The sequence below is a fragment of the Amphiura filiformis genome, chromosome 11, assembly GCF_039555335.1.
Source record: "Amphiura filiformis chromosome 11, Afil_fr2py, whole genome shotgun sequence".
In the NCBI taxonomy this organism is placed as follows: Eukaryota; Metazoa; Echinodermata; class Ophiuroidea; order Amphilepidida; family Amphiuridae; genus Amphiura; species Amphiura filiformis.
In genome coordinates, this window is record NC_092638.1 from 42,667,840 (window position 1) to 42,684,530 (window position 16,691).

Genomic DNA, 16,691 nt, shown 5'->3' on the forward strand with positions numbered 1-16,691 from the left:
AAATATTTTTCAAATCCTACCTTTAACTTCATGTTCTTGTCTTAAAAACAGTTTCTGCATCACAACAGGTAGTTTTTCTTGTAGCACCTTCACTATGATAGTGGAGCCAGTAGGACATGACTGGTTTAGAATTGCCTTTGTTAGCCAGGATACCCTCTCTGTAATATCTTCATCACCACTGCATAATATATCCTGTTTGTTGAAAATAAACATGTATTATGCTTAAAATCTGAAATAAAAGCAATGGCATTACATGTACTCCATTCAGTGCATAGCTTACATTTGCCCAGGTTTGGTGGGGATAGGTCTTGTACAACAGCAGTGATGGCTCAAGCATATTCATAAGCTTTCATATATATGTTATGGCCAACACCTGCATTTTAATATGTAAAAAATATGCAAATTAGCTTGAAAAAAAATTGTGGTTTGTCATTGGTCCCCCATTTTAGTCCCTTTTCCAAGAATCAATGTTGAATCACAAATGTTTCTGCTGTTGTGCGAGACCCAACATTGATTGGGAGAAAGGGTGTTAGGTTGGAGGATAGGGATGCTAGTGAATTCAATAGTGACTGAGACTATTTGAAGCTTCAAAAAACCCTGGAATGATCCAACAGATTTTGTCTTGGATTATGGGCCTACATACCAGTATGATAGACAAAGATTTTTCATTTGTCTGCAGCAACTCTAATGTCATCTTGACATCTTCACTTGATTTGTCCTGAGTGATATCAGCATCCAGATGTCCTTCAAGTTGGGATATCCACATCTTAAACTGAAACAAAAATATGTACATAATTACACATCACCTTTCATACAATAACAATACATCGGCAGTTCCTAGTACATGAGAAAATATCAACAGTAGGTAGTATTAAAATTTTGAATAGAGCATTTGTAGAGATATGCGGCGATACTACTTTATTTCAATTATTTGATTTTGCCAATGTTTTGCTTGCATGTCCCCTCTCAGCCTGCCAAATTCAAATAACTGAAAATTCATCAATTCTGTACGTAAACCAGTTTATGATACTATGAGTTTAGTCCTAGACCTACCAATGTTACATTTTTCTGGTAAAATGATACTATTTTGCTCATCTTATAGTAAAGCACCTATTAAAATGAAGCAGATACACCCTCTGCAAGGAGAAACATGTATGTGCCCAATTATGCCTCATTTTGAGAGAATGTGTCATCATAATTTATTCTTTTTAAGAACTATTGCAGCAAAAGAGGTCTTACCAATGTTTTAGCTATTTCATAGGGTAAAGTGTCACAAGTACAACACCAATGAAACATGACTGGATGATGAGAGTATAGATTAGGTAAATCTTCAGCTGGCAGCTCTACAAATCTGTGTACTGTCAAAACCAAAAAAAAGAGCAAACTTAAGTGGGTGGTGATGGTTATTTAGAGACCAAATGACGAGATACTAAAAAATAGAGCAGCTTTGTTAGAATGAAATTTAAAACATGACTGTATCAGCATGAAATCCACACCCAATATAATTATAAAAACAAAATAATACCCAAAGATCAAACAAAAGGGAATGAAAACATTGATGGTAATCAGTCAACATTAATGGGTATATTTTCACGGGAAAATTTTCTGGACATGTGACCAATGCGTATCAATGTGAGAGTAACCTCGAGCCTGATCTCTGACCCCCGGCGGTGACCTCACTATTCAAGTCTTAGTAATTTTGAATTGGAATAGTATTCTTGGCATAATTTCGATAGAAATTGTGTATTACAAATTTATTGAATATCATGCAATCTTAATTTCTTCACAATATCATCAAAACGTAATTTCAAAAATATCTACCTACGGAAAAAAATATCTATCTACAGAAACTCTTACCATAATATTTTTAACTTGCGACAAGTTACTTATTTTGCATCAAATGAGGAATTCTTCCTATTCAAATACATTGCAAGACCACCCGCTGTGCTCGGGGTCATATTCTATAATGCTAATATGTCTGCGCCCATGGGTGTCACGTGTCCAGAAAATTTTCCCGTGAAAATTTACCTATTAATTCTGACTGGTAATAACAACACCAACAGCTGCAGCAACAATAACAATAGGAACAATAACAAAATTATGAAAATAGTCACTGGATCCTTTAAGGCTAACATGGTAAAACAAAATATTTTGAATACCAAAATAACTTTTTTTTTTCATTACAAATTTTAGATCAAACTTGTGGACAATGTACAAGACTATGCAAGTACTGACATTGTGTATCCGTAGTATTGCTGCTGGAGATTGTTCATTGAAAACCACTTCCAGGCCAGATTAGGACATTTAACTTAACAATGTGTGCGACATGATTACTTATTCATCTCTTTATGGAGTAACAATGGCTTAACATACAAAGAAAAAAAATATCCATGGTTCTCTGCTCAAATTTGATTTACTTGACAACAAAAACAGCTCTATCTAAATCTTCGCTAACAACAAATTACAGAACTGGAAATGCCAATCAGTAAGTAAGCCCTAAATACTTGAATACTGGGAAAACAGGACAAAAACCAACAACAACAACAACAACATACCAAAACAAATATTTTAACAGATGCAGAAAAGTTTAAATAGTTTAAAAAAGTGCCAAACACAACTATGACACTAGCAATCCTCAATGATCACCATTATTTGTTTGTGCTCTACTGACACTGTTGGCACAAAAGCAAACAGCAAATAAGAAAAGTAAATGCTTTCTTGTCAATTGGGGCATCAACTTGAAATCTTGGTGTGTATCCATGAAGATATCCAAAGACTCCTCAAGATCAACTTCAGATACTAATCTAATACAAGAAAACAAAACAGACAGAATGTGAAGGCTAATAGTACAGCAGTACAGGCTTCCTTCTTCCCTTGGTCTCAACAGAAGATAGATAGTTGATAATAATGCCAAAATATAATTATGTTCAATGATATTGGGTTATTCCATACACCTCCTATGCAAGACATGACCTTAACCTTCCGCAAAGCTAGAGGGGTTACCCCCTATGGAAGACATGATCTTAATCTTCTGCAAAGATTAACATCATGTCTTCCATAGGGGGTGTATGGATTTCAACTGGATTAGCCTATTGTGTATTCTGGTTTAGCAATTATGATTGACTTGGGCTGCAAGAGCACAAGGAAAGTAATATGCTCTATATAGTATACTGGAGAAGTGGCAGGTTTATTACGAGGAACAAGTCAAATCCTCTAATATCATCAGGTCAGCATCTCAATAGCAATTCTTATATCACTTCCTAAAACAGACGCCTGTACATAACAAAATGACACTCACTCTAAATAGGAATAACAGTGCCATTAACTTTCCAAGCTACATTACTTGAAACACAAAGGACAAAGTTGAGATTCTTATATCAGTACAAACTAACCTTTGAAAGTAGAATCATGTAGACATTCTTACCACGATCTGATCCACTCATCCAAGGATGGATAACATAACATTAAATATAGGCTACTTGATACATACTTCAATGATAACATAATTGTCAAGACTGATCACTTTGGTGTTAATAGCTCAAATCATGATGTCACATACATTTATTCTATTTACCTATCAGAATGCAGAAATGCCACATAGAGCAGAGCCAATACAGCTTGTTGTTTGATGTCTATGTTATTTCTTGTCTCACTACCTCTATAGCTTGGAATTGCTGATGTATGGTGACAGAGTATGCTTACAAGACCATCACAACTCCCTGAAACAACCAATGTAATGATATAATAATAGGGGTGACTTATTGTTACCTTTATTAACCATGGTCTATGCCTAAGCCTAAGGCTGTAGTGTAGGATGATCATTACAAGTTATTTTTACCTTAACCAACCTGTAAATTAATTGCCTAATCTTAATATCCATCTTGGTCTCCCACAGAAGATCATTTGTCTCATGGCATGCAGAATGCAACAACAACCCAACAACTGAATATTATCTGGATAATTCTCTGTTCATTGCTTTAACTAATTTAAAGTGAGTACATTTGATAAAAGCGATTTATGTTCAGGGGGCTGACGGCTGTGCGTTGTTACTGTGAAACATATGAGGGGAGCTATGGCAACAAAAGGCAAACAAAACTGTACCTTTTATCAAAGGCAATCCTTGTTCCAATATTTGATACATTTCTTTACTGTCTGTATGAGTTGACTTCGCCAGTCTAACACACAACTGTACTAGGAATGTATTAACAATATCACATGCAGCAGACTTGGTAGACTCTCTGATAGGACAATAAAGGTTTGAAGATGATACATCATTATAAGTGGCACATGATTTTGTTAAGCATTTATATATAAGTAGATAAGCTTTCTTGATGGGGGAATTCATAACTTATAGTACTTGTACCAATATGCCATTGGTTATCACTGTATTAGTGCAGCCAGTCCCTGTGTGAGTGGTCAGCATTTTGATATGTCTGACAGCTCAACCACTCAACCAGCTGAACTTAACCTGATACTCAGCAAATTCTACAATTATTTCATTGATAGTTTTTCAAGTATTATTGTTTTTATTATTTCCAATATTGAACAACATATTTGTCTACATTTACCTCTCAACATTTGTTACTTTGTTTTTGACATCTATGGAAAGTTGGATGAAAGAACAGCCAGCTGAAATAAAGAAACACGCTACTAGCACTTGAAATTGGTCAAAATATTACAAGGATTGTGGTATGCTCAGTATCCCTTCTAAGAACTTATTGATGAGAAAATATGTAGAAAAGATTAATTATAACATGCTATGATTTATGTTAAGAACTCAAATGGTGAAACATAGCAAATAAAACATTTTTGCTAATAGATCTAATAGATACTAATTAGAATGCATAACACAATTATTAAGAATGGTACATTTTCCGAACGGTGTGCCAAAAATGCTTATATCTCCCCTCTCGGCCTGCCAAAATATTTTGCCTAACAATTTGTATATGACAAATTTTTGGGATCCAATTTGCAAACCTTAAATGGTCTAGATATATATTGCGAGCGCAACAAGCAGGAAAATTTGCATATATAAGCATTTCTGTACTGTTTTCCCTAAGCCTTTTAAAAAGTTTCATTTAAAGGGCACCCCATGAATTTGTGCCAAAATCTTTTGCCTCCCTTTTGGCTTGCCCCTCTCCCCTTCGCCTGGCCAAAAAAGTTTGCCCAAAAAGTTTTACCCTCCCAGGGCTAATAATTATTTCACAGATTCTTAAAAAACACTTCCTACACTCACATTGCAAAAATACAGAAAAATCCCTGGTACAAGCCCATAGCAGCCATCTTGGATATGCAAGTGAGGGAAAACATACAACATTATTCTTCAATTACATTTCTTATGATTATAACTCATTTCTAGTAAACAGTTTGAATATTCACCTCTACTGTATGTCCAAGATGGCTGCTCATGCCATGTCGGCCATCTTAGATGCGCAGGGGAGGGAGTATTCCCATTTATGGATTGTGCACAGGAAGCATTAATGGCTGACATTTTTTAACCATAACCGTACTTACCTAGTTTTTGAGCAAAGTCCTTGAGATCAATGTTGAATGTGAAGGCCATACACAGCATGTGAAAGAAACTAGCAAATCCTGCTGGATTGGAAAGATCTGCATAATTCACCTGAAATGTGAGGGGGGAAAATTAAAAGATAAAGGCCTACTGGATTTGATATAAATAGTCATTGTAAGGGGGTGCTTAAAATTCACTATTGTGAAAGTCATGTTTGACCTTTAGTCTGGCAAAATAATGTGGTAATTCATTATAAAGCGATAAGTGTAGACTGTTGCCTCCATTGATGTCCAAATTATTTGTCTGATTTTCACCCAATTTCATTGAAGTACACTGAAAGGGGTGCTTAAAGGGCTGGTCACAAAGATGTAAGTTAAAATAATTTATTTCAAGGGAATGCTAATTAGGGAAGGGGTGCCAATTAGGTGAATCTGGTTGATAAATCAGAAACAAAAGTTACATTAAAAAAAAACCAAATAAACAAACATCAATTTCTTACCATAAAGATAGGGATGCAAGTGGAATCTAAGAACCTGAGTAGAAAATACTGCAGGTTTGTCAGAGTGTTCTTGTCTGAACTCATCAGTACCAGATGGCTTTCAGGAGATGGCACAGTTAGTAAAAGATTTACAAGACCAAATGCCTGCTCAAATACATCAAAGCCACAAAGCAGCAACTTCTCTTTTGAACATGCACCTCCAGTATCAGTTATCCCATCTTTAACACTTTTGCGTTGATGACGATGGTGTCTTGATGTGTTTTCAGAAATTGGTCTTGGCAATTTCTCCATGCAGTCTTGCATGCTTTGTAGAAGACTTATGAGGGCAATGTAATCTATAGGTTTAGGAAGATGGTGTTTTCTGAAAGCAATTGGAAAATATGAAGATATAGAGCTGTGGGGTTGGAAATATAAGCTGCATGGCAGATGTGTTGGGATTTAGAGTACTGTGAAACAGCAGGCCTATTATATCATTTGCATAGCTTTGCATAAATATGAACTTAATATTTTAAATTCAAAAACTGTGAGGACATAATCATTATGTAATACAATGTTATCCAATCAGGCCAGAGTAATGCAAATAAATTGTCTGGGTTGATCAGATCATGTCACATATGGTCAGCAACAGGTGCTTTTGCAGTTTACTGTCATTGGCGTTGTCTTCTCACAACAAAACATATTTTACATAGATGAAAGATGCAAGTATGTGTTGGGTAAAAATCTTGAATTTAGTCAAGACTTGGGTTTCTCATAAAAGACCTCATTCCAGGGAATTGTCTGAATCTCTATCAGAATGCCTGAAATCCTGGAACACAGAAAAACTTTCATTCCTTATTATAGTCTGATTTTCTTGGAAATAATGATTACGAAATACAAAGTTGATGCAAATATACCGTCCACTAACAACCCAACTGTTTGCCAAATTATTTTGTTAATGTTAACTGAAGGTATTTAAGCAAGCACTCCACACTCAGTTTCTATTCTGTATGTCTCTTTATTATGTATGTTATATTATGTATAACAATGATGGTTTACTGACCCATCAGAACAGGTCCTGCTCTTGGAAGCCCTGGTTTTCAACATTTCAATATACTGTTGTAAAAATGTCTGCACACATACATACCTGGGCATAGAGCGAAAATAGGAAGATGATCTTACCTCAGCAGGTGTTTTAAGGCACACCCTGTTTGTATTTGTATTCCAGTATCTGAATGCTTCAAACACATTTCTATGAGACTGTTGATTTGTTTATGAATTCCAAGACCATTCAGCAGATGAACATCTTCAGGTTGTCTGGAAAAATTAAGTATGAATTAAATCATGTTACACAATGGCTTCATACCAATACGCTCTTAGGAATGAAGAGCAGATTAGACACATATACTGAGTTCTGTCCATTTGCATAGCACATGTTTTGGACAAATGTTTCTGAGACAATGTTTTCTGCATTGTAAAATATGGACGCATCGATGAGCCATTCCTACTCGATGATATAGCAAAGTAGTATAAATGATCTGATCATGTGGACATCATAGTCTACTTGTCAAGATTATCATGCCATGTCATCAAGTAAGATCATGGCACTTAGATGCTTCCATGGTAAAGTAACCAAGTTTAAAACGTATTGCAGTTATTGCATCTATACTTATTTTAAAACCAACTTACCTTTTCAAAATTTCTGACAAAACCTTCAACCTGAAAAAAATGAAAATGATTGGGTTATCAAGTGAATTAGTGATCAAATACATGACTATTACAAAAAGGCAGATTTTGAGTAAATATTACAACAACACTTTTAAACAAATATTATATCCAAAATTGTAACAAATAAATGATTAGTTACAAACTTACCCTTGATGTAAAGCTTCCACATTGTTGAGTTTGACAGAATGATGTAATGCCCTAATAATAGACTCTATTCCATACACTGTATGACACTTGGTAAAGAAACTCTGGCAATCAGTAAAAAGCAATAGACATCCAAATGTGCAGCTGAGTAAGAGAAAGAAATGGAATGGTTGCTAATCACAACTGAGCTAATTGTGGCACATGTCTACAGCAAGGGATAACTTTTCACTCTCTCAGTTTGCACAAGTTTGTTCACCTTAATAATAATTTCAAAGGCCAACTTCTTTAATGATTTTCTTATACAATAGGCTACTTAGACACTTGATTGAGTGTGTGATCATAGCTAGCAGAGTATACACAAGTTCACTGTAAACCAACATATTGTAAACAGCTCTTGAACAGCATCATGAGTATCTGGGTTCAATCTTGAATTTCTAAATTAATTATATATCAGTTTGTATGAGCGCACTTATTCATTTGAAAATCTGTAAACAAATATTCAGAGATTTGTAGTTGCTGAATAACACCCTTTTTATTGGCATATTTAGCTAAGCAAGTCACACACTTTGTAATTCCCCACAAATACCCCCCCCTCCACACACACAAACATTTTCAAGCAACAAGTATCTGCCTACCAACCATCAGTGATGATGTATATTACCTTAGTAGGTTCCCATCTGTAGTTGCCAAGGCTTCGAATAAGAACTCAGCAATATCTGCATCCAGGAGATCATCTGAGTAGTGAGTTATCTCTTGGTCCTGCTTGTCTTGTGATAGAATATGATGAACACATTGCATACTGGTGACTTTAAGGGTGGTATCCCTACTCATCAACATCTAAAATTTTGGAATGATGGGAAGGTAGTCAATATCAGGCCAAGAATAAAAAACTTTTCAGACATTTTTTTCTTCTTGCACTTGAATCAACCTTCCTTTTATGTGTGACTAACCAATTAAGGGTCGTGGGGAGTTTGATTGGCAGTAACGTCCAATGCAAACTAGTTCTTTTAATTCTGTCTTTGATTATAGCTTATTCATTCTTTATTCTTAGAGGTTAGTTACATTAATAATACTCCAAAAGTGAAAAAAGGCATGTGTGTGGAATAGTGTAGTTTGGGATTGACAGATATCTAAATAGACCTAGGCTTGTGCATTTGTATGAGCTTGGAACGGTCCATGGTTTTCCATGGATTAGCATGTGTTCCTCACGGACCAACCTGGGTAAACAAACAAACAAACAACAAAAATGATAGCGTGGTGCACTCATAAAGACAAAGAAATATATAATATCTCTTATCATAATGATAAAACCATTATTACTGGCCAACCTTTTTCAGTGCTGACGGTAAACCTGTTCTACTTTGCTGCATCAGTCCTCTTACTACATCTCCATTTTCAAGAAGTTTTCTGAGCAATTCTGTAAAATAAAACCATTGAAATTGATGTTTTTCACCAAATATGGTTAAAAATGATTGAAATTTGGGTGAAAATTATCAAAATTAGCACTTTTAAATAAATCTGATGTCACAGTTGAATTGATCAAATTTGTGATATCTTAAATCTGTATATTTTATACTTTAGACAAACACTTTAGGTATAATGGGCCCAAAAGTTTTCCAGGGTTGATACCAACTTTCAATTTTGGTATTAATGGTCTTTCAAATGACTATTTACATTGCAGGTCAATTTGGAGCCCTAAGATGACACACAGGGCACGTGTCCTCCATTGCCCCTTGCTTTTCTGCAAAATTGATCAAGTGTTAAATTGAGCTTTACCCATAGAGTTCTGTTGCAATTCTTTCCCGTCTGCTCCAGACAGTAGGCCCATCATCCTGTTAGCTAGCTGGCCATGCATAGGAATTGGTATCTGCTGATCTCTACTCCCAAGTACTTTTAACAAAGCAAATACTGCAGCTACTTTGATCTTTTCTTCTGATGCATCCAAACAAGAAATCAAATAAGTCATCAAAGGACCTGTGTAAAAAATAAAATAACATAATTCACACACTGCAATATCAATTATTAGCAGCAAGCTTGGGCTGGTTTATAAAAAACACTTTATTTAATGCCCACATAACCAGATGGGTGCTGACATTACAGCTTCTAGACAGGAAGTCTGGAAAAGTGACCTTTGGCACAGTAGGTGATGTTCCTGTGTATTTCAATATAAAAGTGATTTTCTATCGATAAATACTTTCAACTTCAGTTTTTGAAAACATATGAAACAGTCAGAATCTCCCAATGTGTAACAAATTAGCTTTATAAATAATTTTAGTAATTTTGATGATATTTGTCTGAAAAATTCCTATCTGTAAGCATTATGGTACATCAACCGATCACTTGGTGGTCTTGGTATGGCGGTGCCCATGGGTCATGTGGGCATTAAATAAAGTGCCTTTTATAAGACGATCTAAGTTTGCTGAAAAGTGTGAACTTCAAACAATCCTTTCCTTGGCAGTGTTTCTCAATTAAAACCTTTTCCCTTAGTACTAATCTTTCAAGTATAAAGGGAGCTGGCCCCTGGCTTGAAATACGGGGACAAAATTGTGTGATGTGTATCTGCCTTTGGTCTACTTTAGGCCACAATTGAACAGGGATGAGAACACATTTCAATGAAAAAACAGGAACATTCTGAAAGACAGGGAAAAGTGTGTAAAATCTGGCAAAAATGATCCAAAACGGGCTAAAAAGAAATAAAAAAACAGAAAGTTGGGCAACACAAAATAGGAATCCCTCTTTAAACAGGAAAATACTCATACCTGACAATTAATACGATTTTGGCTCATTTGAGACTAAAATTGCAAATTTGTGTGTTCTGGTATGGTCATGTTGTATACTTGGTAGTGGGTCGATTTTGCAACTTGTCCCCTCGAAAATATTGCCCTGTACCCTACTCAGTTGGGCTATGGAATCAAAAAGTACTTTGACCTTTGTAAATGAAGTTTTTGGTCTATTGTACATTGACTCAAACCTACATGTTATTAAATGCTGAAGTCAGGTTCAATAAAGAGGAATGAAAAATACAATACTACTCACATCAAAAATTGCTTTCATGAATGGAATATTTGCATCTGACCTGTATCCTCCTCTTTTCCAAACAAAAATACACAGTGTATTTTTAGACTGACTATGCTAACATTTACGCCCTATATACAGAAGAGGTCACTCGGTAGAGAACAGTGTGCTTACACTTTCAGCATAGTATCTATAACACTTGGATGAAATTATTTTACTTCGGCTTTATAATGTAAACATTCAAATAGTTTTCATTCTTTTGAACAGCCATCTACTAGGATCGTTCAAAAAGTTCTGCCTCCACCCTCATATCTAAGCTTCTGCAAAGAGTAGCCCTTTAATATTTTCCATGATTATGATCTAGGGTCTTATCTAGCTTGAGAGAAAATGTTGTTTTGATATCTATTTCCATTTGTCTATTTGAATTGAGTACAAATGGAATCAGGATTCAGTGCTGCAGAAGAAAATGGAGAAAATATGTTCCTATATTTACAAAGAAGACAAGATGAAGTGATCATAAAATACCATTTGGTCACTTCAGATGGCTTAACTAAGTTATAGATGACATAAAGAAACATATTGAAAGTTATGCATAATGACAAAAAAGCTGTTTCACTCCATACAAAACTATCGCTTTTTAGCAAAGAAAAGATAAGAGCAGATATGAACTGTAATCAAATTGAATGTTTTGTTCAAATGACAAAATGCCATTTATGCAGAGATTGTATTAGAAAAAATGGCTAACTGGAAGCATTTTAAATCTGCTCTGCTATTATGGCACTTTGTAACTTTACACCAAGGAAACTAATTTGAAAATAGTAAGTGACAAAAATTGTTTGGATGTCATCATTTTGAACTTTCAGCTCTGAGATGGAAATTAAAAGTCATTTCATACAAATGGTCCTCAAGCAGATTATCATGCTCTGAAAGACCATCAGACATAACAGTAAAATTGGATGCTGGCATCATTTTTTGAGATAAAATGCATTTTTATTACTCGTAATCTTGTTGCTCAGTTACACATTTGAGGTTGTTGCGTTTGTAATGCACTTTTAAAGACCTGCAAAAACGAGGAGGCACCCCTGAAACATAGGTTGATGATGCAGGGTACCCAGGAACAGAGGACATCCATGATTCCTGTTCCCTACCAGCATATCACAAACAAAGTAACAATGAATATAAAACCATGTCTCAATTGCTATGTAGGTTCATATCTCAGGTTCAATTGGATAGCAAAAAGTCTAATGGATTCGTGGTTTGGAGCTTAGCTTTGAGAGTGCAAGGTTCTACATAGGAAAAAGTTGTAGATCCTTATTTTCCGGGTCTTTATAAGTAGGGGTGTGCTATGTATGTAAGGTGTATGTGTTTTTGGTATGTGTTCGGGTCTTGCTAGCTATAAATGTTTAAAGAAATTGTCACAAAAAATGAACCAAAATGACACAGAATTGTGATTTATTCTAACCAAACTGATGCAACATATATTATTTTTGCTTTTCACTTTGTACTTCAACACTTTTGGAATCACAGTTCACTCTACACAACCAAAACTTGTTTGTAATAAACCAACATTGTGACTAAAATTCATCAAAGTTAACATCATCACAATCAGCAAAAAGAGGATTCCATCATGTTTGTTGGACTTCCTTTTTTTTTCTACATGGCTTTACATGTTTTGTACTCCCAAGATAATTTCCCCCATTGAGGGCTAAAGGATACAAACAGATCCAATAGTCATGGGCACTATAAAACACTTTCTAGGTACATTGTGTTATGCTCCAGAAGCACACGTCGCATATGTTTAAAAGTGTGCTATTTAATAGTGGACACATGATTGTATTTGACATTGTATAATCTGCAGATGTTTTTTAATGCATCAAAAGTGCTCTAGAAGTGATGCTGCAAGACAAACCTTGTGTTTGAATGATCACATCAACCAAAGCAGGAATATTGTTGAGAAGTTGGCCCAGGAGTACCAAGGATGGTAAAGAATGCTGGAAATTCATGTCTTTCGATACCTGGAAATAAAGTGAAAACAAAACCGAATATGTTACATAAGTGGCATTATTTGATTGGAAGAAATGAATTTTTTCACCGAGACATATTTGTTGATTTTTTATATCTAATTCTCCTGACTGACTCGGATTTTGTATTTTGGGAGATTTTTTTGCAAATATCATGTAAAATTAGCCTTTTGGGGCCAAAACTTATTGATTTTCACTAAAAATATGTTTGCAAAAAAGTCATCAAATTTTTAAATGTTTAAACATTTGGTGATATTTTAGAGTCATTTTAGCCTCCAGAAAAGAAAAATCCTGACCGGCCGACCCTACTTGAAAAGTCCATCCGCCAGTTAAACAGGGTGTTTTTGTTTTGTTGCCTAAAGTAATGGTAACTTTACTTTTTTCTGGAACTTTAGTGATTAACATAATATTAAATAGGACAAGAATGAAAATAAAAGATATGATTAATTTAAAAATATCAGCTATCCTGCCATAGAAAACATGCAGGTGAAATAATTTATCAGGCTGACATCCACTACTCAAATTATTGAACATGTCTATCTTTTATGACACAATGGTAGATATAAATGAAAAATTCCTATCGTTTATGCTCTAATTTCATTACCTATCCATTGTCACTTGATTTTTAGTTGTAATAATTAAACTACAGCACCTTTTTTTTAAGGGTATGTTAGTTTAATAAAGTACATTTAGGGGTGGTGCAATAATTATGTGTACCCCAGCGGAGTGCATTGGTGAAAGGGGGCAAGCGATTTTTGGCACAGATAGTTTTGGCACCGTTTCTATATTACACCCTAGAAAGATATAGGAAAACATAAAGGAACACGTTCAAATATGCAAAATTTCTTGCTCGCTGTCCTCGCATTATATGATGAGACAATTTAGGTTAAATTCGGGTTCCCCAAAATCTTACATGTGTAAAGTGTGGGGGGGGGGGGCAAAGACTTTTTGGCACATCAAAAGGGGGGGGCAAAGGTTTTTTGGCACGTCGAAAGGGGGGGGGGGCAACAATTTTTTGGCACGGCCAGAAGGGGGGGGAAGCGATTTTTGGCAGACCATTTTGAGAATTCACCACCCGGGGTACACATAATTATTGCACAGCTCCATACATCCAGAATTTTGAAAAATATTGAGGGGGTCCTCTACAGCAAATGTTACAATATGGCTTTAAGGCCATGGTCTTCCATAGGGGGTGTATGGATTTCAACTAGAATAGCCCAATGATAATGAGGTTACTGTAGAACATCCATGCTATATTCTTACACAGCTATAATAATCTTGCCAATATGATTGGCTTATCCCTGTATCTGACTATGTATGATGACTACTCCCGGACTACTCACGAGAATACAGGCATCACACAGCAGTGATCATGTGCACCAGCATAGTAGTTTATGTGCTCATGCATGAATGAAGACTCAGTGGATTTGCCAACTTCATGAATAGGAGTAAACTTGATCAAAATTGTCACAAAAGAGAATAAAGTATAACATGGTAGATACTTGGTGTTCCACCTTGTTCTTCCCCTTAAAATAATGGTATCTACCATGTTATATCAGGCGATAGATACATGGCCCGGGATACACGGCTGGGTCTCAAAGCAATACTTTTATTTTTCTATAAAAAAAAGATGTTTAAACTGCATCAGACCACTTAGAACTGATATTGACAATTTGAAATGAAAATAATATTTGTCTAATATATCATTTGATAGTTTGTCTTGGTCCATTACATATCCCCACCCAGTCTATAGTATGTTGATGCTCCAACCTTACATATCAACAAATTAATTTGCATGATTGCAATCCTAGCCTCATCATCTCCCAGGGTTGGTTCAATCAAATTAACAAAAGGTCATCTCAGCCATATAGCAGTCAGTTAGTTCACAGTACTGAATGACTTTGCGAGCTGGCTGATCTAGATAGTGAGGCTCAAACATCCATTACCTTATTTGGAATCCACTGTAAAGTTAGGCAGATTGTATTGCCCATCATATACTAGTACTAGTAGTATGTGTGGATGGGAGATGACAATAAAGTTAGGCAGATATAGAATACAAGAATAGTACATGGTCATTGGTCAATGTCATTTGAAATCCACACCTTTCTTAAAGGGCACACTGAGTTGGCTTGAGATTAGACATTCGTTATTATGTTGAATATTACATTTTTAATCATTTTTCTACATCAATCCTAATTTAAGACCATTTTTGGACATAACAAAAATTTCATAATTTTGACTATCAGTTATTTTGCTGAATTTCGACCTAAAAACCACTTTTATGTATAGATCAAGTCCTCTACAGTATATTTACACCATTTTTGGACGTTCAAAAATTTGGCCAAAAATGGTGAATCTTCGTTATTTCGCTGAATTTTGACCTAAACACCACATTTATGTATTGATCAAGTCTTCTACAGTATTTTTACACCATTTTTAGATATTCATAAATTTTGGTCAACATTTTCGAACGTCTGAAAATGGTGTCAAAAGGACACATGGTCGTTATAGAAATAAGGTTTTTAGATCAAAATTCGGCCTAATAACGAATGTCTAAAAATTTAGATATTTTGGTCAAAAATTGTTTGAATGTCTAAAAATGATGTGAAAAGACTCCAGGACATATGATAGGTATTTTTTTAGATCACATTAGGCCAAATAACAAAGATTCAACATTTTAAAATTTTTGGCTAAAGTTTTTGGATGTCCAAAAATCGAAATTCGGCTGAATAACAAGAATTCAAAATTTTAACATTTTTGGCCAAAATTGCTGAATGTCCAAAAGTGGTGTCAAGATACTCTAGAAATTTGCCCAAATAACGAAGTTCAAAAATTTCAAATTACTCCATGTAATAATGATCTATGCAGAAAAACGTTTAAAACTCTAATATTCAAAGTACTAGTAATAACGAATGTCTAATCTCTTATCTCAAACCAACTTCACCATGCTTCTTATAACCAATGTCGCTGAGAGCCATTATGGGCCTGGGGGTAACCTGAACTTGAACCTGAACCTGGCCCTCTTTGATCAGCAATGACGAGCAGGACTTCATAAATTTTGGGGATTGCACATGTGAACAGTGGCATACATTTCTTTATGACATTGGGGGGGGGGGGGTGAAGGTTGGTGTAAAATCCTTAAACATGTGTTGCCATGCGCGCGAAGTAGCATCTTTCACTCCCAGATTAACTTTCTTGGAGCAGGAAGCATGGATATTGAGTGATTTCAAGGTGAAATGATCAAATACATTTAAAGTGCATGCAAATTTGTAATTTGTTGGCTGGCTAAAATGGTAAAATATTAGCCTAAATTTGGTCAGACACATTGATTTATTTGAATGACTAAATTTTCCTGCGGTCTTACAAATGAGCCTGATATAAGGGTGAAATTTTGTACACTTATGTGGCTATAATCAAGGTAAAGTTTGTTTATGAGAGGGTCGGGTTGTAATGCGCATTTCAGAGGGAAATGATTTTAAAAGCGTAATCTCATCGTAACATCATCCAAGCAGCAAAATTCATCTCCCATTTAAAAGTGTATTCCCACAACTAATTTTTCATATATCAAGGACAGGGGTGTAACAGGGCCACCGAGCCAAGGGGGCAAATTGCAACTAAAATGAATTCATGGCAAATACTTGTAAAACTTGCTGCTAAAATAGGTCAAAATTAGGACATTTATTATTAAAACCTTGCCAAAAGAAGATGCACATTAAAACTTTTGATCAATTTTGTCCCAGTATTTCCAGCCGGTTATACCTCTGATCAAGAATGATCAAGGCAATAATATAACATA

At 35.3% G+C, this 16,691-nt stretch overlaps 2 protein-coding genes across 2 annotated transcripts in view; both read right to left on the reverse strand.

Annotated features, from left to right (window-relative positions):
- LOC140164013 (meiosis inhibitor protein 1-like) overlaps window positions 1-3,674 on the reverse strand; it is a 63,261-nt gene extending 59,587 nt beyond the window's left edge. The window contains exons 1-4 of the mRNA XM_072187297.1: window positions 3,575-3,674; window positions 1,240-1,358; window positions 644-772; window positions 21-192 (exon numbers count right to left, since the gene is read on the reverse strand). Coding sequence (XP_072043398.1) covers window positions 21-192; window positions 644-772; window positions 1,240-1,358; window positions 3,575-3,599 — 445 coding nt within the window. The 5' untranslated portion in view covers window positions 3,600-3,674. The remainder of the gene's footprint in view (window positions 1-20; window positions 193-643; window positions 773-1,239; window positions 1,359-3,574) is intronic.
- Window positions 3,675-4,191: 517 nt separating this feature from the next.
- On the reverse strand, window positions 4,192-15,873 carry LOC140163694 (meiosis inhibitor protein 1-like). Its single transcript, XM_072187010.1, has 11 exons — window positions 15,835-15,873; window positions 12,784-12,889; window positions 9,636-9,833; window positions 9,188-9,276; window positions 8,521-8,696; window positions 7,863-8,003; window positions 7,677-7,706; window positions 7,170-7,304; window positions 6,012-6,372; window positions 5,515-5,623; window positions 4,192-4,238 (listed from the first exon to the last, which is right to left on the reverse strand). Exons 1-11 carry the CDS (start codon window positions 15,871-15,873, stop codon window positions 4,192-4,194), a joined length of 1,431 nt encoding a protein of 476 aa, XP_072043111.1.
- Between the last annotated feature and the right edge of the window lie 818 nt (window positions 15,874-16,691).

What these genes read in the sequence shown, in the direction of transcription:
- LOC140163694 (XM_072187010.1), bottom strand. Translation starts at nt 15,873, where the DNA reads ATGGCTCTCAGCGACATTGGTTATAAGAAGCATGGTGAA. An exon ending in ACAGATGGGAACCTACTAAG is followed by an intron (nt 8,004 to 8,520) that starts GTAATATACATC and finishes TCTCTTACTCAG; the next exon opens with CTGCACATTTGGATGTCTAT. An exon ending in GTGGAAGCTTTACATCAAGG is followed by an intron (nt 7,707 to 7,862) that starts GTAAGTTTGTAA and finishes CATTTTTTTCAG; the next exon opens with GTTGAAGGTTTTGTCAGAAA.